The following is a 27,044-nucleotide window of genomic DNA, read 5'->3' as shown; positions in this document are numbered from 1 at the left end:
CTGCTTCCCGTTTTGCTGCATCTTTGTGCCAGAGGCAAACTCTTGCTTGGTTGTACAGAGACGTGGAAGCTCTCCTCATTGTCTCAAAATAAATGCAGTCTTGGAGTGGATGAAATCATCTCTTAAAGCAAATAGCTGGAAGGCCAGCTCCGACCTCAGTTGGCGTATAAGAGAGAGAGACAGATCTTTGTATTGTGGTTTGGTTCAGACCAAAGGTTTAAACTAATGAGTTGGTGTGATTGTCCAAACACAAACCACCCCACTGTAGGTTTGTGAAGCCAGGATCTGAAATTACAGTTCAAAGTCAGTTTATTACGCACAGTTGGTCTTAACGGTCTTTTATATGATGTATAAATGCTGGACCAAACTAGCTGTGATGTGTCACCCAGGGTCACCACAGGGACTTGAATTCTGAAGCAGCTCAAAGGCCCGATTTGGATCAGCACTGCAAAACACGGGGTGGGGAGATTCGTCAACCTCTCCTCCACATCCTTTGGGTGGGCTGCAGTCAGACAGGCAGAAAAGGCGGAATCCCTCCCTGCTACTCACCACAGTTCTGGTCTGAATTAGGCTGCCTTGGTGATTCAGAATTCAGTTCCCATGAGAAAATCTCAGTTGCTGTCTTGCTGCAAATCTCTGTGGTGATTCCCTACTTTCTAAAATATTCGCCTGGGCATTAGACATCCAGTTCAGCTTGAGGTACCTTCAGGTCTCCGTGATTAATATGAAACGAGCATTTGTTGAGGCAAACCAGACTTCAGACAATCGTCTGTCAGATGAATCCTTGGTTTCCCAAACTAACCGTATTCTACTATATAAAAGGCAAGCCATATTGGCGACGACGTACTTTTTATCTCGCAGGCGCATTGTGGACAACTTGGCCTCAAGGCCTCTGCTAAGTGCCTGCCTTCCCCCGAGGGGGGGGGCCTGCTGAATCGACTCCTCCCTGCACCTCCCCTCAGCGCCCTCCCATTCTGGCCTCCAGGCCGCTGCGAAGCACCCACTTGCTGCTAGGAGGGGGCTTGCCGAATCAGTTTTCTAGAGCCCGTTGTATTTTTTCACACAACGGGTGTTGTTGCTAGTTTAAAATAACTTAAGAGTTGGCTGCTATTTATTTTCATTTATTTACTTCATTTATACCTTATCTTTCTCCCCGATGGGGACCAGAGTCACTTACATTGTTTTCCTCCATTTTATCCTCACAACACCTTGTGAGGGAGGTTACGACGAGTGTCTGTGACTTGCCCAAAGTCATCCAGTGAACTTCCATGGCACAGTGCAGATTCAAACCTGGGTGTCCCAGATCCTAATCTGACACTCTAACCTCTATCCAGACTATTCCTGTCTAATCCCAACTTCCTGACAACAACATTCTCCCCTCTTCCATTATATCCTCACAACAACCTTGTGAGGTAGATTAGGCTGAGCGTGTGTCACTGAGGGCCAAGCTACAAGTGACGAATGACACTTGAACAGCAAGTGGATTGAGTGGAGGGCAAGTGAACAGGGAGAAATACACTTGCCGTTCAAGTGTCATTCGTCACTTGTAGCTTGGCCCTCAGTGAGCTTTCATTGCAGAGTGGGTATCCAAACCTGAGTTTCTAGGTCCTAGTTCAACGCCCTAACCACTACACCACATTTGCTGTAACATTACCTCTCTAGTTCATGCTTCTAAGGCTTTCCCACATCTTGAGACCTGTCTGTGGCAAAGGCATGCTGATTTTTCCCCCTTTGTATCTCTTCCAGGAACTAGAAAACCTAAACAAGTGGGGCCTTAATATTTTCCGGGTCGCCGAGTATTCCAACAATCGGTCGCTCAGCTGCATCATGTATACAATATTCCAGGTTTGTATGCTAATGTTGCAGGGCTCCTCCCGCCAGCCCCACATGCTGGATACGTGGCTGAGGTTCCTCAGTAGCTGCTTTATAAAAACAAGACAGCTGAGCTTTGTATGCATATTGGGGGCTGAGCACAAGTTGGGGCGTGTCCACAAGGGGCAGGGGGGTGTACGTATGTGTTGGGGGGAGGGAGTTTGGGCATTCCTTCAGCATCCTCACTCCATAGAAGCCTTGGCTGGCGCCTGTACACATCCCGAGCACTAATCTTCTCCATCTCTTAAGGCGAGGGCAAGTGGTTGTCAGCTGTGCTGTGCTGGCAGTCAGGAATGCAAGAGGGTGGACACATCTTTGGGGCCTCCTGGGAAAGCCTTCCAGGTGGAACCATATTCCTGGGGATCCAACTTCCCCCCTGGCCTTCAGAGAGGAATTTAATGAGAAAGCCAGCAAGGCAAGAAAACAATACCCCTGGATTCTATGGAGGGGGGAAGTGGGATCTGGTAAGAAAAGCGGTAATTGGGAATGTTTATTGTGACGTGGGTAAGAGAAACCACTTTTGCTTCTGGTGAAGTGTGTCCTCATCTGTGAAACTCTGTGTGGGTTTTTGTTTGTGCTTCCACTATCTAACACAGCTATCCCTCTTGAATGCTGATTCGGCTGCCTGGGGTAAGGAGGGTGGGTGTGTTCCAGTTTGGGGTCTTCATGTGGCTATAGCACCTAACACAATGTGGGCCCTTGACTATGCCAGGCCTTGACAAATTTTCTTTGGCTGTAGGAGCCAAACCAAGAATTGAGAAGCCAAACTCACTTTTGAGTTTTCAGGGTTTAGTGTTTTAATCAAAAAGAGTCCAGTAGCACCTTTAAGACTAACCAATTTTATTGTAGCATAAGCTTTCGAGAATCAAGTTCTCTTCGTCAGATGCCTGATGGCATCTGACGAAGAGAACTTGATTCTCGAAAGCTTATGCTACAATAAAATTGGTTAGTCTTAAAGGTGCTACTGGACTCTTTTTGATTTTGCTACCACAGACTAACACGGCTAACTCCTCTGCATCTAGTGTTTTAATGACCGCATTTTCTAGTTATTGCTGCTGCAAAACTCAATCTTAAAACTAAAACCTGAAACGTCATAGTTTCTCATACATTTTACTAAAGGTATAACAAACATGTTGTTGCTTATAAATAAATATGGGCTAACCCTGATTGCAATCCCTAAAACATAAGCTCTAACCCTAACCAAGCTTTCCTCCAGTTTCTCCTAATTTCATTATTGCTATCAAAAGCTGCATTTAATTGAACATTAGAGAGGGTATAGAAAGCAACCACTTAAGAAACAAATTCCTCTACTACCACTAAATTATGTAAAGTTAACATATACTCACGTATTGATAAGAACTTCATGGATGTGTATGTTTATGTTATACAATAAAACATTCTGATGTGAAATGATAAAATTGTACTTCTGAGGATCGCTGGAGGTCATTTCAATAAAAACATGGCTGAAAATGTTAGGCGTCATGGCTAGCTAGTAGGACTATTTGAGCCATGCCCTATTAAGTGATGATGAATATGTCTGTGAAGGACTCTAGCGAGGAGAGCATGGAGCTGGGCATGGAGTAAGGGTCACTGAGAGCCAAGCTACAAGTGATGCCTGACACAGGTTGGACACCTGTCAGCTTCCCTCAAGTTTTGATGGGAAATGTAGGCGTCCTGGTCTTGCAGCTGTAATGGAGAGCCAAGCTGTAAAACCAGGACGCCTACATTTCCCATCAAAACTTGAGGGAAGCTGACAAGTGTCCAACCTGTGTCAGGCGTCACTTGTAGTTTGGCTCTGAGTGTGTGTGACAGGGAGGTATTTGTGAATTTCCTGCATTGTGCAGGGGGTTGGACGAGATGACCCGGGAGTCCCTTCCAACCCTATGGTTCTCATTCTAACTCTCTTGCTGTGTAGTGATATTGTTCCAAGTTCCGCAGTTCTCCATGCCTTGCTTTTCTCTTCTCCTAAATAGAGCTCCCATCCCCCTGTTTTCGAAGGGCAGGGACAGGTGCATTACTTTTGCCGAAGCCGGCTCCAACAGAAAGGAGCAGAGCTAACCTCTTACGCCAGGCTGAAGCCTTTCTACCTATGCTTCTCCCTCTGCAGGAAAGAGACTTGCTGAAAACTTTCAAGATCCCCGTGGATACATTAGTCACCTACATCATGACGCTGGAAGACCACTATCACGCTGATGTAGCCTATCACAACAGCCTCCATGCTGCCGATGTCATGCAGTCCACACACGTCCTCCTGTCTACACCAGCTTTGGATGTAAGTCCTGACTCCAGCAGCGGATGAATGGGAAGGGGGCATCAGCCTGGTTTCAGTGTTCGTTTCCTCTCACAGGCTAGTTTCCCCCTTCTCAGGGAATTCTCTGCATATTATAACTATGATGCTAGAAGTTACAAGGCTTGGCAGACTGATGAATCCGTACTCAGACTGAGATAGCTTGGAGCACGGCCTCCTAGCCTAACCTCGGGACTATGAGGACTGAAAAATCCTTGTATTCTAATGCGATAAGGGTGATGAAGGCAAAACTGTTGGCAGCCACGGCTAGCAGAGAGGCAGGGTAGCCCTGGTTGACATTGGCTCCGTTTGCAATACAGTACTATATTATAACTGTGGCTAGTTTGTGAAACCAAGTTTCAGCCCGCAGACAATCAGTCAGGGTCTGGTTTGCCACAACAAATGCTAATTTGATTGCCTTCTTTGTCCAGCCTCAGAGAGCAGGGCTAAGGAACCAGCCAGATTAGTCTTAAGGAGCTGCAAAAGAAATGAGGGCCTAGGAAAGAAAGGATGGGAAAGGAAGTGCTCCGTGTGAGAGCCAGGAGTCTGCTAGAAAGAGTGGGAGACCCAGTGAGCAAAGAGGAAAAGTGCACATGGCTGGGAGTTGCAGGAGGCTGAAACGTACATATTAATTTGGAATAGAACATATGAACCTATAAAGTTACTGTATATTTATTTACTTGCTTGTGTTTCTTTTCAAATCTCTGCAAATTTGCATTGTTTATTGAATGTACCTGCTGTTGATGCTATTCATTTACACTGTGTAATCTGCCTTGAGTTTCAGTATGAAAGGTGGACTATAATTAATGCAAATAAATACATAAATACTTCCTTTATACCCTGCCTTTCTCTCTGTTGGGGACTCGAAGCAGCTCCTCTCCTCTCCTGCATTTTACCTTCACAACAGCCCTGTGAGGTAGTGTGGCAATCATCCACAAAACCTTCAGGGCTCTGAACCAGTCCTTGTGATTTTGGCCTCAGGCAGATCCAAGTGATTGTCAGCTAGTTGAACTCCACCTGATGGGAGGCGGTGAACAGTCCTCAGTTTAACAGGGAGGAGGGAAACCTATTCCCTCGGATAGGATTTTGGAAGCTCTGTTTGTGTGTGTCAGATTAGCCAGGATTTTTATTTGGCTATTTTTAGGTAGGGTGGATAGGCTTAGGGAAGAAAGATTATTTTTAGGTGATAAGTAAGCACCCTAGTAAAGCACCAAAAGCACCAAATCTACCTAAACAATTTCTGTGGACCAGAGACTGTGGATTGAAAGGGAAACCTTCACCTTTGAGGAAACCCACATTTTGGTAACCAGGTCCAGTACATGACCTGATGTACATGTTCTGGGGAAGGGAGCAAGAATCTCTACTCAGGGTTTGTTTGCTGTAGTTTAGCCCAGTTACAAAATTTTCAGTCCTTTGGGGGCAGGCGACAAGCTGTAACTGCTGGATCATGGTTGCAAGTCATTTTACTATGTAAGCTTAAACATCCCACACATAAATCCAGAGGAGTTAGCCGTGTTAGTCTGTAGTAGCAAAATCAAAAAGAGTCCAGTAGCACCTTTAATACTAACCAATTTTATTGTAGCATAAGCTTTCGAGAATCAAGTTCTCTTCGTCAGATGCCTGATCAAAACTTGATCAAGCATCTGACGAAGAGAACTTGATTCTCGAAAGCTTATGCTACAATAAAATTGGTTAGTATTAAAGGTGCTACTGGACTCTTTTTGATCCCACACATAACACCACTTCTGCCGAATACCATTTTTTCTGTTAATGTCACCTGAGTCTTTCCAGTCAAGCATTTAGTAAAAAGGGAACTAAATTTACCTCATAAGTATATCTAATATTGTTGGGAAAGTATCTGGAAGAGAGATCTGTCGAGGCATGGGGTTTATACAACTACCAACTACGATGTCACCCGTTTTATGCATGTGGACAGTTGGTGATGCAGATAAAGAGAGGTCTGTCTGAGGGACGTGCCCTTTAGGGAGGTTCCAGGCAACTACAAAAGACCCCAAGGGGTTCAGTACAACATCTTCCTAAACATAAAAAAGCCACGAGCCTAGGATATAGTTGACTCCCGGCTTCATCCTACCAGCCTTCTCCTGCAACCACCACATTTAAAAGTGGAGGCAGAGTGGCGTGGTTCAGTCCTGACTGACAGAACAAGGGGTAAAGTGAGCAAAATAAACATCACACAGGAGAAAATCCTGATGGAAAAATCTTATTTACTGCTTGGTGATTCTCAAGTAAAAGCGGGGACAGAATAGCTACCCAAAAAAGTAAAGGTAGGGTGGAATCTGAGGGACAGGAAGTTTTCACATTAGTTTCATGAGATAAAGGAGGCCAGCAGGGGCACCTCTGCGGGAGACAAGGAGCTGGGCGGGACCATTGGAATTTGCCCTCCAATACGAGGAGTTTTGGCTCAGGAGAATAGCACCATCACCCACCCGCCTTGTGTGTGTTACCAAAAAGAATAAGGAAGGGAAGCCAACTGGCCTCCCTTGTAACCCACAACAAATCCATTTGCCACTAGGGTATCGTTGGCCTCTCTCTGTTTTCAAATTAATTCAGCAGCTGCCTGCACAGGCTTTGTTTGCAAACATTTTACAGCCCTTTTGGCTAACGGGGGGGGGGGGAGGTCACCTCTGAACCTGTTGGAATGTCCAGCCATGGTAAGGCATTGAACTTCTGCGTGGACTCTCTTGCAGAGAGAGCTTGAAATGGCTGGTGGCAGAGTAGCTTGGGAGATCACGCCTCCCTTTGGAGGAAGGGTGCAGGGTTGTCTTTTACAAGCAAAGGAGCATCGCACCGTCAGCAGACACACAGGCTATTTGAACGCAGTCTGTGAACCAGCTTTTTGTGCTCTAGCCCCAGTCTATCAGCTGAAGACTAAGCCTGGCCTCCTGCAAACAAACGATGCCAAACTGAATTATTCAAAAGGGCTTTTTTGCACAGATAGGAGGGCTGCATTGTAGGGAGGGGGTCTCAAAGAGATGCTTCACTAATGAGTTAGGGACCATAGACTTCACCACTGTATTTCCTTATGTCCTACCTGTTGCTTTCAGTATGTGCTCCTATGTGCTACCTGTTGTTTCAGATATCACCGTACTGGGTAGTTCTGTGTTGTCTAATGTCAGTCCTAGAATTGCTTATGCTCTATGCCAGCATTTCTTCACCTCTCTATTGGATCCTTGCTAATGTTACGTCTTTGTAAACTTGCATTTATTTACCGTTTGGCATTGCTTATGGAAATGTCCTTGATATTAACTGTACTAATCTCACACTATGTAATCCACCTTGAGTCTCAGGGAGAAAGGTGGACTATAAATGACATATATACATACATACATATATACATATGTATATACATATGTATGTAAATGACATACATACATACATACTGTCAGTCCTAGGGTGGCAGTCCCTGGCAGTTAGATCCCCAAGTCCCTCACAGCAAGCAGGCAGGTGCATTGGTTGAAGAAACTTTATTTAGAGATCTATTCAGTTCAGGTATGCACTCATAGGTAGAAGTTGGCAGAAGTGATTATTCAAACAATAGGACTACTAATTATAGGGAACGGTCTCCCGCCCACTGGCCTGTTTGCATTCAGGCACAAAAACCCAAAAAGTTACATGGGAACAAAGTAGTTTAGTCTAGACAAAGTACAGAGGAATCATTCCCTCCTGTGGAAAAGATACATTTCAGTACACAGTTGCATCTCTGTCTCAAGGACACTCAGAAGTGAAAGTGCATATTTCTTAGAGATAACAAAGGGGCCACTTGCTCCTCTGGAAATTAGTAATAGCAGTCTAGACACCCTCAGGTGACTTATATGAAATGCATAAGATACAGTATTTAACTTTGGCATTATATGTATGAGTTTAAGACACAGTGTAAGATGCAGAACACAGCAATGGCATGGATGCTTGCATACATGACATATACATGCATGCATGCATAAATACCCAGAAAGCTACAGCTTATAGTTCCCCGATGCCTAACCGTCGACCAGCAATACAAGTGCTGCTTTTATTGTCTGGCTTGCCCCTTCCCTGCATGGTTCAGACAGGCGGTCTGAGGGTTTTTTTCAATTTTAAGCTTGGTTGGTTCATGCTGTTCAATGGAGCATTGTAGCCTTGTGCTGTTTAAAAACACACATGAACAAAATCCATTTTCTAAAACTTGAAAACCTGCTCCAGGAGCAAGTGAAGGAGGTAGCCTTGCGCTGGTTTTAGTTACAAACAGAAGGAACGCTTTTCACCTGAGCCTGGTCTTGTAGAGCTGGTACATCTGAACAAGATGGATCAGGGGTTGCCCTCATTTAAATTCAAGCCCAGCAGCACCTTAAAGACCGACTAGATTTCCAGAGTATGAGCTTTCGAGAGTCAGTGCTCCCTTCTTCAGATACATCAGACTCTCAAAAGCTCATACCCTGGAAATCTAGTTGGCCTTTAAGGTGCTACTGGATCCAAATCTTGCTCTTCTACTACAGACCAACACAGCGACCCACCTGAAATTATCTTTTAGATCGTGCATGCACCCTTCGCTCCACATGCAGGCTGGCTTAAAAAGAAGGTCAGCGGGGCTTTTAGAGTGTCAAGCCAAACGTTACATGCAACCCTTGTGTATCTTTTATCTGAAGTTTTAATTTTTTTAAAGTTTCTCTAGAGCAATGGTAGGGTGATGTGTTGCTAAAAATATTTTCTTGGGGCCAGTTTTCCTACTCCAAATGCCTGCTCTGAAGCATCTTTGCTTCTTCTGAAGGAAAAAATCCTGGTGCCCCTGCTGGATGAAAGCTTCTAGGGTGGAAGTATTAGAATCTGGAGCAATGAAATGAAAATGAAATGCCTAGGAATAACAAACAATATGGTTGACTACAGAAACCAAAGATATAATTAAACAAAGCAAAATGCGTGTCAAGAAGTTGGACATTACTAGTATTTTATTATATTGGATTGTATTGTAAAAGACACAAGGTATTACTGTGTTTTTAACAGTTGTTGTCATCCGCCCTGAGCCCATTCGTGGGGAGGGCGGAATATAAATGTAATTAATAATAACAACAACAATATCTGTTAGGGCATGGAGGGTATGTTTGATTCTTTACTGAGGTATTGCCTTCCCAATGCAACTGCCAAAGTATTTTTAACATTTGACAGTACCCAAGCTCAGAAGTGCTTTTACTCTGTCAAGAATGACTGTCCTCCTTTCAGCAGTTTTGGAGGGTAGATACAAGAAATGCAAACAGAACATGCAGGTGCCCCTATGATAAAATTGAAACCATTGGAGATATGGTTATAGAGTGTTCCTTATTTAATTAGTTGAGGGGTAGCTTAATCATCTGTCTGCTTAAAAATATGGAACCACCTAATATGAGAGTGCAGGGGACATGGTTATTATTGGGTACAAATGATTCTGTTACTCCTTCTGTGGCAAAATAGATAGGGGCAATAATTAAACACCGGAGAAACGACATTAAGTAATGTTCTTCCCATTTTAATCTCTGCTTAAGGCAATAGCCGTATGAGCAGTTCTAGAAAAGAAAGAAAGAAAGACTTGGAGCAGAAAAGGAGCCAGAGGATTCAGCAGCCCCCCTGCCCCCTCCTTCCTCCACGGAATTTCCTAGTTTCCAAATTAGATTTTAAAAGTAAATCTGAGAAAAGGTACGTGTGATGTCTAGGTTGCTCCAGGTGCCTTCATCATTAACTGGCATCGGAGCAGATTGCGTCCCCTAAACGTTCGCTTGCCAGTAAGACCTTTAAAAACCACCAGCCGTAGAGAGTGCCGCTCCTAAGCGTCAGGGTCTCCTTCTCCGTTCTGCTGTGAAGTGCGGCAGGAGCGCACGGCAACTCTCAGCCTCTCTTGTCCCTTTCAGGCCGTCTTCGCTGACCTGGAGATCTTGGCTGCTTTGTTTGCTGCTGCCATTCATGACGTGGACCATCCTGGAGTCTCCAACCAGTTCTTGATCAACACCAGTGAGTGCTGTGGACTGTGGGCAACGGGTCTTGCAGTGGGCGCATCACAGAGGCTCCCTTGGAGCAGGGGAAGAACCCTTGCGAGAAGTCAGCAAATAGGATCTCCCGTGGGTGTGGAATGGTGACAGAGGACGTGGGGCTGGAGAAGTGGGTGTTCCTTTCCTCCCGTGGCATTTCCTTGATGCCGATGGTCATACGTGCACACACATTAATGCTGCAATGAGCTCCCAGGGGGGCAGGTACTGCATATTTGCCCATCTCCCCACCCCACCCCGAACTAACTGCAACTTCTGGAGGAGGGAATTTGCATCAAGGAAAAGAGTGACATATCTTCTCCCCCATCTTCAAAGCAGCCACAGGATGCTGCTAATTAATTTTTTAAAAACATAAACAGGAGATTCATATCACATACCCTGTTTTGGATGTTGCTCACATTCAGGGTCAAAGTCAGGACAGAAGTGATGGTGGCAGATGCAGGTTAAAAGGGGGTCTGCTGGCAAATCCATATAAAGGGGGTATGGTGATGGAGAGTGACCTCATACGGCGACCCCGGTGCGGGTTTCATGGCAAGAGACTAAGAGAGGCGGTTCGCCGTTGCCTGCCTCTGCAGCCCTGGCCTTTGTTGGAGGTCTCCCATCCAATTCCTAACCGAGGCCAGCCCTGCTTAGCTTCTGAGATCTGGCAAGATCAGGCTCACTTGGGGTTTCCAGGTGAGGGCCTGTGTGCATACTTGGTGGTGGAGAGTGCTCTCAAGTCATAGCTGACTTGTGGTGGCCCCTGGTGGGGTTTTCAGGGCAAGAGACTATCAGAGGTGGTTTGCCATTGCCTGCCTCTGCAGCCCTGGTCTTCGTTGGCAGCCTCCCACCCAATTACTAACCAAGGCTGACCCTCCTTAACTTCTGAGATCTGAGAAGATCAGGCTCACCTGGGCTATCCAGGTCAGGGCATATGAAGGGAGTAGGGGGGTATTTTTAGAACCAGCATGGACAAGTGAGGAGATGCGCACACGTGCACACGTGCACATGTGCACGCACACACACACACCCTGTGCTTTTTATTCTGAAACCACCCCACCTCTCCTGTTTTCTCCTGGTGGAGGCTGCTTTTGAAACCAACCACTGCAGGGGGAAAGCCCAGTTGGGGGGGGGGGCTCTGCTTCCCTGTCCTGTGCTGCCTCTAAAGCAGCCCTCCATGCATCCACACTCCGGATGGGTACAGCAGCAAACTCACTTTTGTCTGCTGCCATCTGGTAGGCATTCATCATTGGTGCACACCCTGAGATGGCATTCTGAAGTGAGCTCCAGAATATGTGATGCCAGGAAAAATCCTCCCACCAGATGCAACCCACAGCCACCCTGAAATCATTATGTGCACCCCCCATTTTCACTCTCCCACTGGTGGGATGGCTCAAGCTACAATAATAACAATAATAATAACTACTGCTACTACTACTACAACATTCGATTTATATACCACCCTTCAGGATGACTGAACACCCACTCAAAGCAGTTTACAAAGTATGTTATTACTAGCAACAAAGCTCGTTGTAGGAAAAACAACGGGCTCTAGAAAGGGGAGGGTGGGCAGGCGGGCATTCCCTCCTCTGTCACTGACCCAGCCGGATGAAAGCAGGGCAGATGGGCATGGCCACCTCCTCTGCACCTGATCCCGGCTGAGTGAAGTGGGGGGGGGCAGACATTGCAACCTGCTCTGTGCCTGATCCTACCTGGGTGAATGCGGGGGTAGGCATTGCCACCTGCTTCACTCCTGATCCCAGCTGGGTGATGGCAGTGTGGGTATTGCCTCCTGCTCCGCTCCTTATCTCAACCAAGTAAAGAGGGGGCCGGGCATTGCCACTCCTGATCCCAGCTGGGTGAATGCGGGGGGGGCAGGCATTGCCACCTGTTCCACTCCTGATCTGGGCCAAATGAAGGGGCGAGCCTTGCCGCCTGCTCCACTCCTGATGCCAGACCGGTAAAGCGAGGGTGGGCATTGCCACCTGTTCCTCTCCTGATCCCAGCTGGGTGAAGAAGGGACAGGCATTGCCTCCTACTCTGTGCCTGATTTCGGCCGGGTGAAGAGGGAATGGGCATTTCCACTTGCTCTGCTCCTGATCTCAGCTCAGTGACGGCAGGGCAACCTATCTACTTCACTCCTGATTCAAAGCCGGGTGAAGGCAGAGGGTGGGTATTGCCCCCTGTTCTGTGCCTCATCAGAGCTGGGTAAAGGGTGGGCTAGTATTGCCACCTGCTCCACACCTGATCCCAGATGGGTGGAGGCAGTGGGCAGGCATTGCCACCTGCTCCGCTCCTGATCCCAGCTGAGTGAAGGCAGAGGGTGGGCATTGCCATCTGCTCTGCTCCGGATCCCAGCTGGGTGAAGGCAGAGAGTGGGCATTGCCACCTGCTCAGCTCCTGATCCCACCTAGGTGAAGGCTTGGGATAGGCATTGCCACTCTCATGGGCTGAGCCAGCCCAAGCAGAGTGGTCAAAGTCCAAGCACCAACACAAAGCCAAAGGGGAGTTCAAGATTCAAAAGCCAAGTCCAATCTGTAGTCAGAGCATGAGGGAAAACACCAGGGGTGTGTCCAGAATCCAGGTCAAGTCCAGTCCAAGGTCAGTTACCAATAGCGTAAGGTCTAGGAGTGGGCACAAGCACAATACAACCACCACAAAGTGGTTGCAAGTAGGTAACACTTTGCTTCCATGCCTGGCAGTTCCTCCAGACTGGCTGTTGTAGCCAGGTCTGGTTTGCAGCCAGCTGCTGGGGCTCATGCCTGATGCTACTCATCCTTGCTCTCCAGCAGCTGGTGTCTGCTCAGAAGGCGAGCACTGCACCATCTCTTCTGCAGCTCTAGCCTCTGCTTCTGTCTGTGGTGCTCTTTGGGTGTGGGTGAACCTGGGGATGTGTGGAAGCCCCTGGCTGGGCTTCACCTGTGGCATTGGATGTCCCTGGCTGAGCTTTCCCTGTGGTATTGGGGCTGGAGGGTGCTGGTGCCTCTTCCTCAGCTGCTAGCTATAAACTTTGATCAGCCAGCAGCTGTTGATCCTGATCACCAGCTTCTGCTGAGTCAGGGCTAGGGCTGGCTACACAAGGTTCCTCTTCTCCTGAGGAGTCCTGGCTGGTTACACGAGCCTCCTCTCCTCTGGAGGAGCCCTCAGACTCATTGATTCCAGACTGGGCCACGACAGCCACCTGCTCTGTGCCTGATCCCAGCTAGGTGAAGGCAGCAGGCGGGCATTGCCTCCTGCTGCTCTCCTGATCCCAACTGGGTGAATGCAGGGGGCGGGGGCAGGGCGGGTATTGCCATCTACTCCCCTCCTGATCCCGGCTGGGTGAAGAGCAGGTGGACATTGCCACCTGCTCTGCTCCTGATCCTAGCTGGGTGTAAAGATCTTCCAGTTGAATCTCAATAACTTCACTGCAAGAGTCCAAGACTGCATGAGTTAAAGATTTATTGATGATCCCCAGTTCTGTCATGTCTGAGCCCCATCCATGCCAATGCTAATGCTAACGCTGACCTGTTGTTCTAAATCAATGTCTCATGCTATAATTTGATGTCATGTTGCCAAAACATAACTGTTTCTTTCACAGGCTTATTGCAGGTGTCTTATCTAACCGACTGTAGAAACTTTCAGTGCTGCTGACCTTGTATCCCACTCACTCCCATGCACTGCTATGTCTCAACTTTGATTTCTTGCTTTCTCAGTGTCTCGACTTGATAGTACAAATATTTGAGACGTTCTCAGGACGAGTTCGCGCCAAAAGTCCTGTTTACTGTTGGGAGGAGGAAGGAGCAAACATGTATGTTAAGAGGAAGGATTTTCCCACATGTCACTATTCCTGTCAATCTTGCTCTTACTGCTTAAAGCTTCTGAGCTTCTGAGTAATCCTATGGATATATCTATGGAAATGATTTGATTTCTGAATAAAGCCATTTAACCAAGAGCCTGGATTTCTTGTTGCAATGGTACAGGGATCTATCTGCCATAGCCTGTCAGCCATAGCCTGACAAGTTCAGCATCCCAAAACATTTTGTTTGGAATAAAGTCTGGTTCTCAATACCCAGAATACATAGACAATTAAGCACAGCCCTATTTCCCCCTCCTACCTACAGCGAGTTTATCTACAGCGAATAGGAAGGAATCTACCTACAGTAGATAGCTACAGGAATGCGAGCTAAGAGAATCTTCTTTTCTTGGTGAAAGTTCAACATAGTCTCTCTGCCTGCTTGCAGATAAGGATCAGTGTCTGTGAACAGAATCTTATACACACAGGATTTTAAACAGCATGTCGATGAATATCAGCCCCCAACATAACAGTTAACATTCAGTCTAAAGCACAACAGGGGCTGACCAAGAAGCTGAATTTTAACTCTGTCTTCTTGGGTGTTTGCCACTCCTCCCAATTTAGTATCATCGGAAAATTTAATGAGCAGCCCTTCCACTCCTTCATTCAGATCATTGATAAAAATATTGGAAAGTACCGGGCCCAAAACCGAGCCCTGTGGCACCCCCCAGGGCACCTCCCTCCAATCTGAGAAAACACCACTGACCACCACTCTTTGGGTGTGGTCCTCTAACCAGTTCCCTATCCACCGAACTGTCCTATAGTCCAGTCCACAGTCTTCCAGTTTACTCATTAGAATGTCATGTGGAACCTTATCAAAAGCTTTGCTGAAATCTAGGCAAATCACATCAACAGAGTTCTCCCGTTGCAGTAAGCTAGTCACTCGATCAAAGAAGGAAACAAGGTTGGTCTGACAAGATCTGTAGGGGACAAAACCATGTTAACTTCCCCGGATCACTAAGTGGTCCTTCAGATGCTTACAGATGGATCCCTTTACCGCTCTAATATCTTCCCAGCAACAGAAGTCAGACTGACGGCCTGTAGTTTCCCGGGTCATCCTTCTTCCCTTTCTGAAAAACTGGGATAACATTTGCTCTTCTCCAATCTCGTGGCACATCCCCAGTCTTCCAGGAGGCCTTGAAGATGATGGACAGGGGTTCTGCAAGTTCTCTAGAAAGTTCTTTCAGCACTCTTGGGTGCACCCCATCCAGCCCAGGGGATTTGTATTCATCCAGTGCAGCCAGATGCCTCTCCACTACCTCTCTGTCAATGTCAACTAGCCCCCCAGGTGTCCTGCCACATTTTCTACTATCTCTAGATGTGCCTGAGTTCTTCAGGGAGAAAACAGAGGCAAAAAAGTCATTAAGCCTGTCTGCTTTTTCTCTGTCCTGCATCAGAGTTTCTCCATCTACTCCCAACAGTGGTCCAATTGCCTCTTTTACCTTGCGTTTGCTTCTCACATATCTGTAGAAGTTTTTCTTGTTGTAGCGAGCCCTCCTGGCCAGACCCAGCACGTACTGAGCTTTGGCCTCTCTGATGGCTGATCTGCAGTACCTAGTAACCCTCATATACTCCTCTTTAGAGGTCTGTCCTTCTCTCCATTTCCTGAACATTTCCTTTTTCTCCCTTAGCTTATTCTGGAGCTCTCTGTACATCCACATTGGTTTCTTGGAGCTCTTACCATGTTTCCGTCTTGCTGGAATAGTGAGGGCTTGAGCTTGCAAAAGCTCACGTTTGAGAAGGGCCCACCCTTAGGTCAAGATGCATCTGGTTCTATATAGATGGTGATATACGTGCTATAATATGTGAGAGTCGGTTTGATGTTGTAGTTAAGAGTAGCAAGACTCTAATCTGGAGGACCGAGTTTGATTCCCCACTCCTCCACTTGAAGCCAGCTGGGTGACCTTGGGTCAATCACAGCTCTCTCAGAGCTCTCTCAGCCCCACCCACTGTCGTGAAGATAATAATAACACACTTTGTAAACCATTCTGAGTGGGTGTTAAGTCATCCTGAAGGGCGGTATATAAATCAAATATTATTATCATTATTGTTACTATTATTATTACTTGGAAACTATTTCATTATGCAATGATACTGTACTAATAGGGTGAACCACGCTGTAATTGTTTTAACCAAATTTTGTATTATTTATTTGATTAAATTTTTGTACTGGTTCTTATTTTTATGTACATTTTGAGTTATATTTAATTTTGTCTTTGGTCTCATCCTTTTCAGTTACCCTTCTTTTATTGGGTTATGTTTTCCCCCCTCTTTTTTCCCTTGCTAAATTAGTATTCTTCCCTGACCTAGATAGCTCAGGCAAGCCAGATCTCATCAGATCTTGGAAGCTAAGCAGGATCGGCCCTGGTTAGTAATTGGATGGGAGACCTCCAGGGAAGGCCAGGGTTTCAGAGGCAGGCAATGGCAAACCACCATTGATAGTCACTTGACATGAAAACCCTGCCAGGAGTCATCATATGTCAACTATGACTTGACAGCACCCTCCCCTACCACCAAATTAATACTCTAAACAAAGTTTCACTGTAGCTAAGTGGAGTGTACCTCTCACAGAAGGCTAAAGCAAAAGGGCATATTTATCATAGGGAAAAGATTACATTTTTCAAAAACTGAAAAGGATGTGAGAAAGAAGAAAGAAAGAAATCGCTTTCCAAATCCTGTAAGCACAGTATAAGAAACCACTGTTAAAACTACATGGAGGAATTTTTTGCTCTAATCTTAGGAAGGACTCCAGAACTCAGAAAGCATCTCAGCTATCGAACAAATACCATCTTCCCAGTCTTCAGGATGTTTTGGGCTAGGATAGCACTATGCGGTTTGTTGCCATTTCTAGAATGATACTAATGATAATCAAAGGGTTCCTCTGGAATCTAAACCACTAGCAACAACAAAGGGGAAACCCCGACCAGAAGAATGAAAATAATACCGCATTTTCAGGAACTGAATAACTTTTCATTGACTGATTATCCTAATGAATATAAAAAGTGCAGTGTGCTAAAGTGCTCATAACGTCAATGTACCTTATATCTAAAGTCCAATACATATCTGTATTGGATATAGCACACTGCACTTTTTATATTCATTAGGATAATCAGTCAATGAAAAGTTATTCAGTTCCTGAAAGTGCGGTATTATATCTATAATGATACCTGTTGAGTTCAGGAAGCACACAGAGCATCAGGCTACGAAGGAGGTCTGCCAGCAACAAGACAGAAGAGCTTGTGTGTGTGTTTGTGTGGTCTACGTGAGAATTAGGGACTTAATGGCCTCTTATTTTGTTTCCTCCATTCTCCCATGACACCTTCTGGTGCCCTCAATGGGCAGATTCAGAGCTGGCCCTGATGTACAACGATGAGTCCGTGCTGGAGAACCACCACCTGGCCGTGGGCTTCAAGCTGCTGCAGGAGGAGAACTGTGACATCTTCCAGAACCTCGCCAAGCGACAGCGGCAGACGTTGCGCAAGATGGTCATCGACATGGTAAGCTTGAGGACCTTTTGTGCCTCCTTTGGGGCACAGTCCCCAGTTAGTGGTTCCGTTCATGGATCTGATTCTTGCAGCACTCGGCAGTCAGCTGAATTTAGCGTTTCCCACAATGATCCCTGGGAAAGATCATCAATCCCCGGCAAGCCCTGCTGTCTGAAATGCCTTCCTTTGCACAGAAAAATGTTTTTGTTTGCCTTTCTTCCCTCGGCTGCCACACTGTGTCTGCTACTGCAGCTGTGCAGAGAGCAACAAGGAAGGAGCACGATGCACCCTGCGTGGAAGACCTCTGCTCCAGCAGGCTAAATTCACCTTGTGCCTGGATAGGGAAAGAAGTCCCTTTCTCCCTCTGGCGTCCATGCTAAATTCCTTCTGAAGATGGGATCCATAATTGAAAACCTTTTCATAAGTCATAAGTCACTTGCATCGTATTAGAATTATTATCACCTGCATCGTATTAGAATGCCCATCAGGTGCTATAGACAATGACCTGTATCTGCTCTCCACTGTACCATATTCTTCCGTTCTTTTTTGTGGGGAGGGGGACAGCCCTGGAAGCAGCAGGAGACAAATCCTTCCTCACCAGTGGCTATGGTCCTCAGTACCCAAGTAGAACAGCTGGCCAATAAGTAGTCAAAAAAAGTTGCCATTACAGTTATCCCAAACTCCATTCAGCCGCTCATTGAGGTTTAATCTAATGGGTTAATTCATTGGTTAAAAGGCCTAAAACTTGTTTAATGAGTCCTAGTGCTTTTATTATTATTAATAACATTAATAATAACAACAACAACATTCGATTTATATCACCCTTCAGGACAACTTACTGCCACACTCAGAGTGGTTTACAAAATATGTTGTTATTATCCCCACAACAAATACTCTGTGAGGTGGGTAGGGCTGAGAGAGCTCTGAGAGAGCTGTGACTGACCCAAGGTCACCCAGCTGGCTTCAAGTGGAGGAGCAGGGAATCATACCCGGTTCTCCAGATTACAGTCCTGCTGCTCTTAACCACTACACCAGACTGCACTCTTGTGGACAGATGAGTGCCCCACTCAGAGTGGTAAACAAAGTCTGTGTTATTATTATCCTCACAGTACAGCAGGGGAGCTGCGGCTGGGAGTGGCTTACCCAAGGCCACCTATTAAGTATATGGCACTTGTATGTTTCAAACCAGCAGTGTACTGATTTGCACCCCAACTACTTAACCACTATGCTACAGCAGCTCTCTACTGGCGTTCTCTACACAGAATGTGGAAGGGGGGAAAACCTTCATCCCTAGAAAATGGCAGTCCCTCAAACTGTGGTTTTCATTGGGTTCCTGGATAGAAGAAAGCAGTGGTGGGTGCCGCATACACAGAAGGGAGGCTGGGAGAGGGAAACGGGCTGCAGCCCCTCCTTGTATGGAACTCACAGTCTGCCTCTTCTGCAGGTCCTGGCAACCGACATGTCCAAACACATGAGCCTCTTGGCTGATCTCAAGACGATGGTGGAGACCAAGAAAGTAACCAGCTCAGGGGTGCTGCTGCTAGACAACTACACTGACAGAATACAGGTGGGTGAAGCTGTGGATTGGAGGGGGGGGGGCTTCATCAAAGCCGCAGTTGTGGCTGACTTTGGGAGGTTGGCTGAGGCCGGACTGGCCATTAAGGCCACTAGGGAAAGCCCCAGTGCAGCGTTGGCCTGCAGGGCTACCCCCTCCACCCTGGCCACCTCGGCTTCAAGCCTGGCCCTCACAAGGCGAGCAGCAGCAGCTGCTTCCAGCCTCGCATGAGGCTGCCAGACAGACGTTGCACCTGCGTAATGAACAGCTTGCTCTTCCTCCCTCCCCCTATCACGGGGCCAGGCTGGGGCCCTTTCCAGAGCTGTTTTTGCCTCCCATTCCACTCCTGACTAGGGTGGGGTGGGGAGGAGAAATAAACAATTCGTCACATGAGCAGCTACAGGCAGGCTGGCCCACAGCATCCAGGCTCTGCACTACTTCTGTGTGGAGTTTTTTGTTTTTTTGTGTTTTTTTTGCAAATTTTGTTGTTGGAATTGTTTTATAAAGGAAGAAACTTCCACCTTGTCCTTCCTGTCCATTTTCTTTCTGGCAAAATCCACAACTGAGTTGTTTTTACTGCTACTGAGAAAAACCAGGGCTTTTTTTCAGGGGGAACGTGGGGGAACGAAGTTCCGGCACCTCTTGAAAATGGTCACATGGCTGTTGGCCCCGCCCCCTGATCTCCAGACAGAGGGGAGGTTAGATTGCCCTCCATGCTGCTAGAATGGCACAGAGGGCCATCTCAACTCCCCTCTGTCTGGAGATCAGGGGGCGGGGACACCGGCCATGTGACCATTTTCTCTGAGGGCAACCCACTCAGTTCCACCACCTCTTTTCCCAGAAAAAATGCCCTGGAAAAACCTATCGTTATCTGTATCCTCCCCGCAACAGAAGTAAAAGCAGCTGTGGGGGGATTTTCCTCTGAGAAAATGTCAGGGGACAGAAAGGTTAAGATCTTTCTGTCTCCCTCACTGGGCCCTCTGGGAGCTGCATTTGTGGGCGGGGGGGTGTCATTCAAAATAAACATGGAAGAATCCTAGTGTAGTTAACTTTCTTGGGCCAGATGAAACCTCGTTATTTCTTTATGTCACCTATCAGTGGCTAAGATAACAAGCTTCAGTATTTTCTTTTGGCTATCGGCTTTTGTGGCACCTGAGCACGGCGGACAGGAGATCTCCTTATGCCTGTCTGCCAGAACAGTGCAGAGATGAAGGTACTTTGAAAGCAAGAGTCTTGGATGCGAGATCATTGATAGCACACATGTCATCCATTGCCCCAATTCCTTGCTTCCTCCTTTGGGGCTTTGGGGCCAGGCCGACTTCTGGTCATAACACACCCTTCTCCGTAATCCTGTGGTTGTGAGATTTTCTGCTAGCCAGGCGCATGTCCACAGTTGGAGAGGAGAGTGCTTCATTTTGACAGCTCTCAATTTCTTTTTCTCCCAACCAGGTTCTGCGGAACATGGTTCACTGTGCAGATCTGAGCAACCCCACAAAGCCATTGGAGCTGTACCGGCAATGGACGGACCGGATCATGGAGGAGTTCTTCAGGCAGGGCGACAAAGAACGGGAGCGAGGCATGGAGATTAGTCCCATGTGTGACAAGCACACTGCCTCCGTGGAGAAGTCACAGGTGTGTGGTGACCAGCTGGCACCTGTGCTGTAGTGGGAAAGAAGGATAAAGGTCCCGTTCTCCCTTACCTAACCCTGACCCTTCAATTGCCACCCTGTGCAAGAAGGCCTGGGGTAGCAGGCGCCAAACCCCTTCGGAGCAGCTTCCCTTAACCTGCAACGCTATTGCAGAGAAGCAGGACACGTGTCATTGGGGGCAGGTGGAAGCCCAGCTCCTTGCAGGAGGAGGCAAATCTGTCAGGGCAAGAATAGGACAGCGCAGAGTGGGACGCAGCAGTAGTGCAGCCCAAGCTCTGCTCACGACCTGAGTTCGATCCTGGCGGAAGCCGGGTTCAAGTAGCCGGCTCAAGGTTGACTCAGCCTCCCATCCTTCCGAGGTCGGTAAAATGAGTACCCAGTTTCCTGGGGGTAAAGTGTAGATGACTGGGGAAGGCAATGGCAAACCACCCTGTAACAAAAAGTCTGCTACGAAAACGTCGTGATGCGTTTAAAGACAGCAACAGTATTCAGTTCCAACAGTGTGTGGTAACCATTAACTTTTTCAAAGCCACCTGGGGAACCCAGATACAAGGTTATTTCAAGCGTTCTTTAAATGCTCTTGAGAAAGCTCCCCCAAAACAGGAGTTCAGCTGGCACCCTGTTGAGTGTTTTTGGGTGGCTGGGGAGCCTCCCTGCGTGTCCTGGCCTCTGACGTGGATTCTCCCGCCGGGAGCTGGCCTCTCCGCCAACTTCTGCTGCTGGAGTTCCCGCTGTGTATAGAGAAGAGAGACTGTTCTCCGGTCGCAAGCGCTTAAGATAAGACAGTTTTGGAGACTTGGGACCTGCAGGCGGTCTATTAGCTCAATTAATTCTGCATATGATGGTTATGTAAATTAGGCCTTGTTCTATTCATTTCCTTTGTAAAGGTGTACCTTCTGATTGTGAATTCTTGAGTACCCAGCGCTTGATATTAACAGAGTATTTTTGATAGATACAAAGGAGTGTATTAAGTTGTTACTTTATTTTGCGGTACGATGCACTTTAAGATTGTTAGGTCTTCCAGACCTTACCACTGTAGGTTTATTTTTCGTACAACCTCCAGGTGGTGGCTGGAGATCTCCCAAAATTACAGTTGATCTCCAGGCCACAAAAATCAGTTCCCCTGGAGAAAATGGCTGCTTTGGAGGGTGGACTCTAGGGCATTGTGCCATGTTGAGGTCCAAACCCTGCCCTTCCAGGCTCCATCCCCCAAATCTCCAGGAATTTCCCAACCTGGAGCTGGCAACCCTAAGAACCATGCAATGAGAGAATCAGGGTAAAAGACTGTCCAAACAAGGATATATGTATCCACAGTGATAGCCTAACTAAATAAATAATGGAAAAGAACAAGAGTCCAGTAGCACCTATAAGACTAACAGAATTAGTGGTCGAGTATGAGCTTTTGTGACTCACTGCTCATTTCTTCAGAAGTGAGCCACTTCAGGTATCTGAAGAAGTGAGCTGTGGCCTAACCAGCCCCATTCCCAGCTGTGTCTCCTTTTTCATTATTGGTGTCTGTTGGTCTTTTCCCTGCCCTGCTTGCTGCTGACCCTGTCCCTTCTTGCCCCTTCAGGTGGGATTCATTGACTATATTGTACACCCACTGTGGGAGACCTGGGCTGACTTGGTCCATCCTGACGCACAAGACATATTGGACACCCTTGAGGACAACAGGGACTGGTACCACGGCATGATCCCACAGAGCCCTTCCCCGCCTCCGGACGACCCGGAGAAGGACGATGAGGCCTGCCTGGAGAAATTCCAGTTTGAACTGACCTTAGAGGAGGACGGGGAGGATTCAGAGCAGTCCGACAAGGACCGCAGTAGCCCCGGGGACGAGGACAACAGCTACTACACGGCAGCAGAGGAGCACCAACACGAGTCCCAGGAAGGGCAGGACGGACTAACAGATGACACAGTGAATGACACGTCTCCCGGCGAGTCATGACTGTGGGGAAGGGACTGTTGAAAGCAAAACGCACGTGCGCAGGTTTCCACGAAGGAGGGCAGGGATAAAAAAAGAAAAATACTCATTTTTTTATCATTGTATTTTTTATAAAAAGAAAACTAACAAAAAAAAAGGGAACACACACAGCAACTGTAGAATCAGGATGGCCCAAGCAGGGGGCAGCAGCCAACGGCTGCGGTGATTGGCCCAAACACTCCCGAAAGAAGCTTCTCTTTAATTTGCTTTTTTCCCCATTGTTGCTCGGCTGGTTTTTTAAAACATTTTATTTCGTTAATCAGAGTAATGCAGCTAGGAACAGGAGGGTGTTTGTAAGGAGAGGTGTGAAGCGAAATGAATGGAATCTTTTTTTTAAGAAAAAAGATGTATTTTAAGCCATTTCCAAAAACAAGCAGAGAGGCGGTGGGACATTCTGTGCCAAGAGCCAGGCCTGCTTGAAACCTTCGGGCAAACCCTTCTTGGCATGGCTGGTTAGTTGATTGGTGCCTTTTATGTCTTTGTCTGCTGCCCAGCTCCTTAGACCCTCTCCCCTCCTGGTTGGAAAATAAGGCATTAATAAAGGTGAGGGGTGGGCGGATAATTTTGATTTTTGTAAGTTATTTTTTTTTAAGTTAGTCTAATTTATTTTTGTGAGTTGATACAAATTTTATTTTGTTTTGGATTGATGAGCAGAAAGGAATTTTGCCTTTTGTGTTTTGTTTTTGTTTGCTTGTTGGTTTCTTTTTTAAAATATGGTTTGCAAGTGAAGAATTCTTTTGCTCATGACGCCATACAACTCTCCCAAGAAGCAAATGGGAGAAGATTTTACTTTTTAAGAAAAAAAAAAAGGGAACAAGAAATCAAATAAGCAAAACGTTTTTTAATCTCAGTTTCCAAATAGCCAAGTCTTCCTCTGTTTATCATTTTGCACAAAAAAAGGCAATAGGGCTGGGATTCCCAGGGGAGGCTCACTGGCCAGCGTGCTCAGATGACAGCTCTAGTGGGGGCACCAGATATTAGTTACCTTTTCCCACTGATGGGGGCGAGGTGGAGGTCGGGTGCAGCCTTCCCAACCGAAGAGGAGATTGGAAAGATGGTCTCTGTAAAGGTTTTTTTTAGCACTAATTTGCAAGTTTCCTTTATCCCTGTTTGGATAGGTGCAATTTGCTAGTTAATGAAAACTCCAAATTGCAGTATCCTGTAATTCCTTATGACTAAGTTGGGCAGGAAATTCGTATGCATTAACCATTCACAGACACGCGCGCACGCGCTCACTTGCACATGTCTTCTGGCACAGGAATTTTTCACAGTTAGACAAAAAAAGTCTGTATGAACCAAGGCCTAGCCTTTATTTCTGTACAATGCAGTGTAATGTGGCTGGAACACATAGATTTTGACTTGTGTAGTTGTTATTGGTGAGTGGGGTGGGTTGAGCAGAGAAGATAAGCTAACATGCTTGGTTTCATATCTCACCTACCTAAAAAATGGGAGGAAGGGGGGACATCTTGCATGTTCCCCAAAGCCCTGCATCCATCTCCCATTCCTGTGAGATGAGTCTGCTGCTATTTTAGGACCCCAGGTCTGGTCTTACAGATTGGCCAGTTCTCGCAGGATTAGGAAACGGACGGTGAAGGTGAGGAGAAAACAGTGTATAAGTTTCCAGCCTTGGGCCCCTTGCCTGGAGGCTAAATATGGAGCCAGTGCAGCCATATCAACCAAAAGGACGAGGGAAGGAGGCTCTGGGAGGTGGTCCATCTTTGCCCGCACGCGGTTTCCTGTTCAGATGTCCCTGACAAATGCTGCTCTTCTTACCAGGTCCCTTCACAGCCCTTCATGGGAGAAGCTTGAGTAGTTAGCTGTGAAGGTTTCTGGCGGAAGAGCAGTCTCCCAGCCCCCTCACCTGGAACTGAGAAAGAAATGGGTCCCAGCCGAGCCCTGCCCCTCTTTGAAGCTGCTCTGCAGAATTCCAGAGGAAACCTTTTGGCTGCTTGTTTTCTTTGCCTTAAACGGCCGGAGATGTCTCAGTGGCTGATGCCCAGCAGCAGTCTTGTCCTTCTGACACCAAGAGGGGAACTTCTCTCAACCTCCCCTCTCCCTTGCAAGGACTTTTCTCCTTTGCTTTGGAGAAGATAGACCTTTCCGCAGACCCCCGTAGTGCCAGAGAATTCTGTCTTAAGAGCTGCAGGACACAAGCATCTAGGAAGCCCTGCTTTGTGCACCCCCCCCCATCCTGTGCCATGGGGAGATGTTGCCTGCACCCCAGCAAGATCTCCTTGCTCCCCAGCCCACTGGCTTTCTGATTTTGCTTGGGAGGGGGCAGCTCTAAATGAAGGGCGTGGGACAGATGCCTGGATGTGGTCCAACTTCTCTGCCCCAGTTGGCTGGGGATAAGGAAGAGACTGGAACCCACTTTCTTCTGTTGCGCCCATCCAGGGCTGATGTGCCCCTGTCCCCCCTGCAAGGGGCAAAGCAATAACAAGCAGGGGTCCCCCTTCCCATCCTTACTCGTATACTGAGCTTTTGAACCAAAGCCATGCCCCCCCCCTTTTGCAAAATCTGCATCCCACCTGCTATCTCCTTCACATTAGCCAGTCCTACAAGAGCTTGGGCTTTTTGAGAGCCAGTTGGTGTAGTGGTTAAGAGCGCGGGACTCCAATCTGAAGAGCCAGGTTTGATTCCCCACTCCTCCACTTGAAGCCAGCTGGGTGACCTTGGGCTAGTCACAGCTCTCTGGAGCTCTCTCAGCCCCACCCACCTCACAGGGTGTTTGTTGTGGGGATAATCCTACTATATAAAAGGCTAAGCGTATTCAAGACAAGTCGCTTCCTACCCTGGTGCTGCTGTGGAAGGGAGCCCACTTTAGCCAGTCCTACAAGAGCTTGGGCTTTTTGAGAGCCAGTTTGGTGTAGTGGTTAAGAGTGGCAGGACTCTAATCTGGAGAGCCGGGTTTGATTCCCCACTCCTCCTCTTGAAGCCGGCTGAGTGACCTTGGGTCAGTCACAGCTCTCTCAAAGCTCTCTCAGCCCCACCCACCTCACAGGGTGTTTTGTTGTGGGGATAATAATGACATACTTTGTAAACCGCTCTGAGTGGGTATTAAGTTGTCCTGAAGGGCGGTATATAAATCAAATGTTGTTGTTATTATTATTATTTTTCCAACCCAAGCACAGTTGGGGCAATTGTGTGCCCAAGGGAGGGGGATTACTGCCCAGGGCTCAGGACTGACGCTGTTGGCAGAAGTGTGGCACACAAAGCAAGCCAGCAGGAAGACTCCTTGCCAAGGGTACTGTCGGGTGGCATGGCCATCAGAAGCCCTTCCTGCACTGGAAGGCGGTATTGGCTGTCTCCTTTCCGTCCCAAGGAGAACATGGCCATCTCTGAACACAAGTACTGTAGCCATTTTCTTTGTATTTTTTCCACCTTCCTTTCTTGAAGCCTCAATTGAAAAAAAAATAAGTACGAAAGAGGATCCCCCCCTCTTTCCTCCTTATTTCTGTATAGCTTTTATTTTTGTATGCAGTTCTGTTCCACGAGTTTGTTGGGTCAGGTTTGGACTGTACATAATTGTGAATAAGCAGATTGTAAATTATTCTAAAGAGTAAAATGGATCTTACACACACACACACATGCACTCTTCCCTCCCGGCCCAAATCCAGCCATGGGCCCTGTGTTTGAGAGTTATCCGTGGAGAGCAACGAGGTCTCTGAGAGACCCTCTAGCTGCCTTCTCTCCTCAAGAGATCTTGAATGTGGACCCCATCCACCCCCCACCCCATTTCTCCTTTCTGTGTATTTATGGTGTAATATAGACACATTGAAAATTGTAGAGTTGTCGTTTTTCCTCGCAATGTCGTCAATCAGCCGTTACAATGTTCTCTCTCGAATGTTTCCAAAATCGTTCAGCAGCTGCACTCACAATAAACCAGGAGGAAGGGACACATTGTGCAATTCGCATTGACCTGGCTCCTCTGCAGGGCTGAAAGGGGGAGGTGGTAGTTGAGGGGCTGTTCCACCCCAAAAGCAGAGGTTTGGCTGAGGTGGGATGGGCTGAAGGGGAGACATGAAGCCAGCAGGGTCCCAAGGAGGTGAACCCCTCCCGTAAAGAGGCCTTTGTTTCAAAATACAGTTTGGAGCATCGGTCATTCTAAAATTTGGAGTATCATCTGTCCTGTGGATTCCCTTCTGCCCCTGCTCACAAAGCATCTTTTTAGACCAGGTGATACACAGGTGTTATTTCCATCTGTTTCAATCACATTCCTACGAGTTAGATCAAGATGGGTGGCCGTGTTAGTCTGTCTGTAGCAGTAGAAAAGAGCAAGAATAGGAGCTTTCGTGAGCTCACGTCTTCAGATACCTAAAGAAGACGTTTTTGTTCACATGTTCAGATACCTAAAGAAGTCCCTGAAGTCGTACAGGTGCTCTTGCTC

At 47.2% G+C, this 27,044-nt stretch overlaps 1 protein-coding gene across 3 annotated transcripts in view; it reads left to right on the top strand.

Moving 5' to 3' along the window:
• The window catches only part of PDE4A (phosphodiesterase 4A), a 138,541-nt gene extending 112,101 nt beyond the window's left edge, over window positions 1-26,440 (top strand). For all 3 annotated transcript variants that reach the window (XM_055003397.1, XM_055003398.1, XM_055003399.1), the window contains exons 9-15: window positions 1,747-1,845; window positions 3,980-4,144; window positions 10,036-10,135; window positions 17,327-17,481; window positions 18,914-19,036; window positions 20,474-20,656; window positions 22,247-26,440. In XM_055003397.1, coding sequence (XP_054859372.1) covers window positions 1,747-1,845; window positions 3,980-4,144; window positions 10,036-10,135; window positions 17,327-17,481; window positions 18,914-19,036; window positions 20,474-20,656; window positions 22,247-22,621 — 1,200 coding nt within the window. In that variant the 3' untranslated portion in view covers window positions 22,622-26,440. The remainder of the gene's footprint in view (window positions 1-1,746; window positions 1,846-3,979; window positions 4,145-10,035; window positions 10,136-17,326; window positions 17,482-18,913; window positions 19,037-20,473; window positions 20,657-22,246) is intronic.
• The last annotated feature ends 604 nt before the right edge of the window (window positions 26,441-27,044 follow it).

Source organism: Eublepharis macularius, chromosome 19 (genome assembly GCF_028583425.1).
Source record: "Eublepharis macularius isolate TG4126 chromosome 19, MPM_Emac_v1.0, whole genome shotgun sequence".
NCBI classification, from domain to species: Eukaryota; Metazoa; Chordata; class Lepidosauria; order Squamata; family Eublepharidae; genus Eublepharis; species Eublepharis macularius.
The sequence above is the reverse complement of the archived record's forward strand: the minus strand, read 5'-3'. Positions and strand labels throughout refer to the sequence as shown.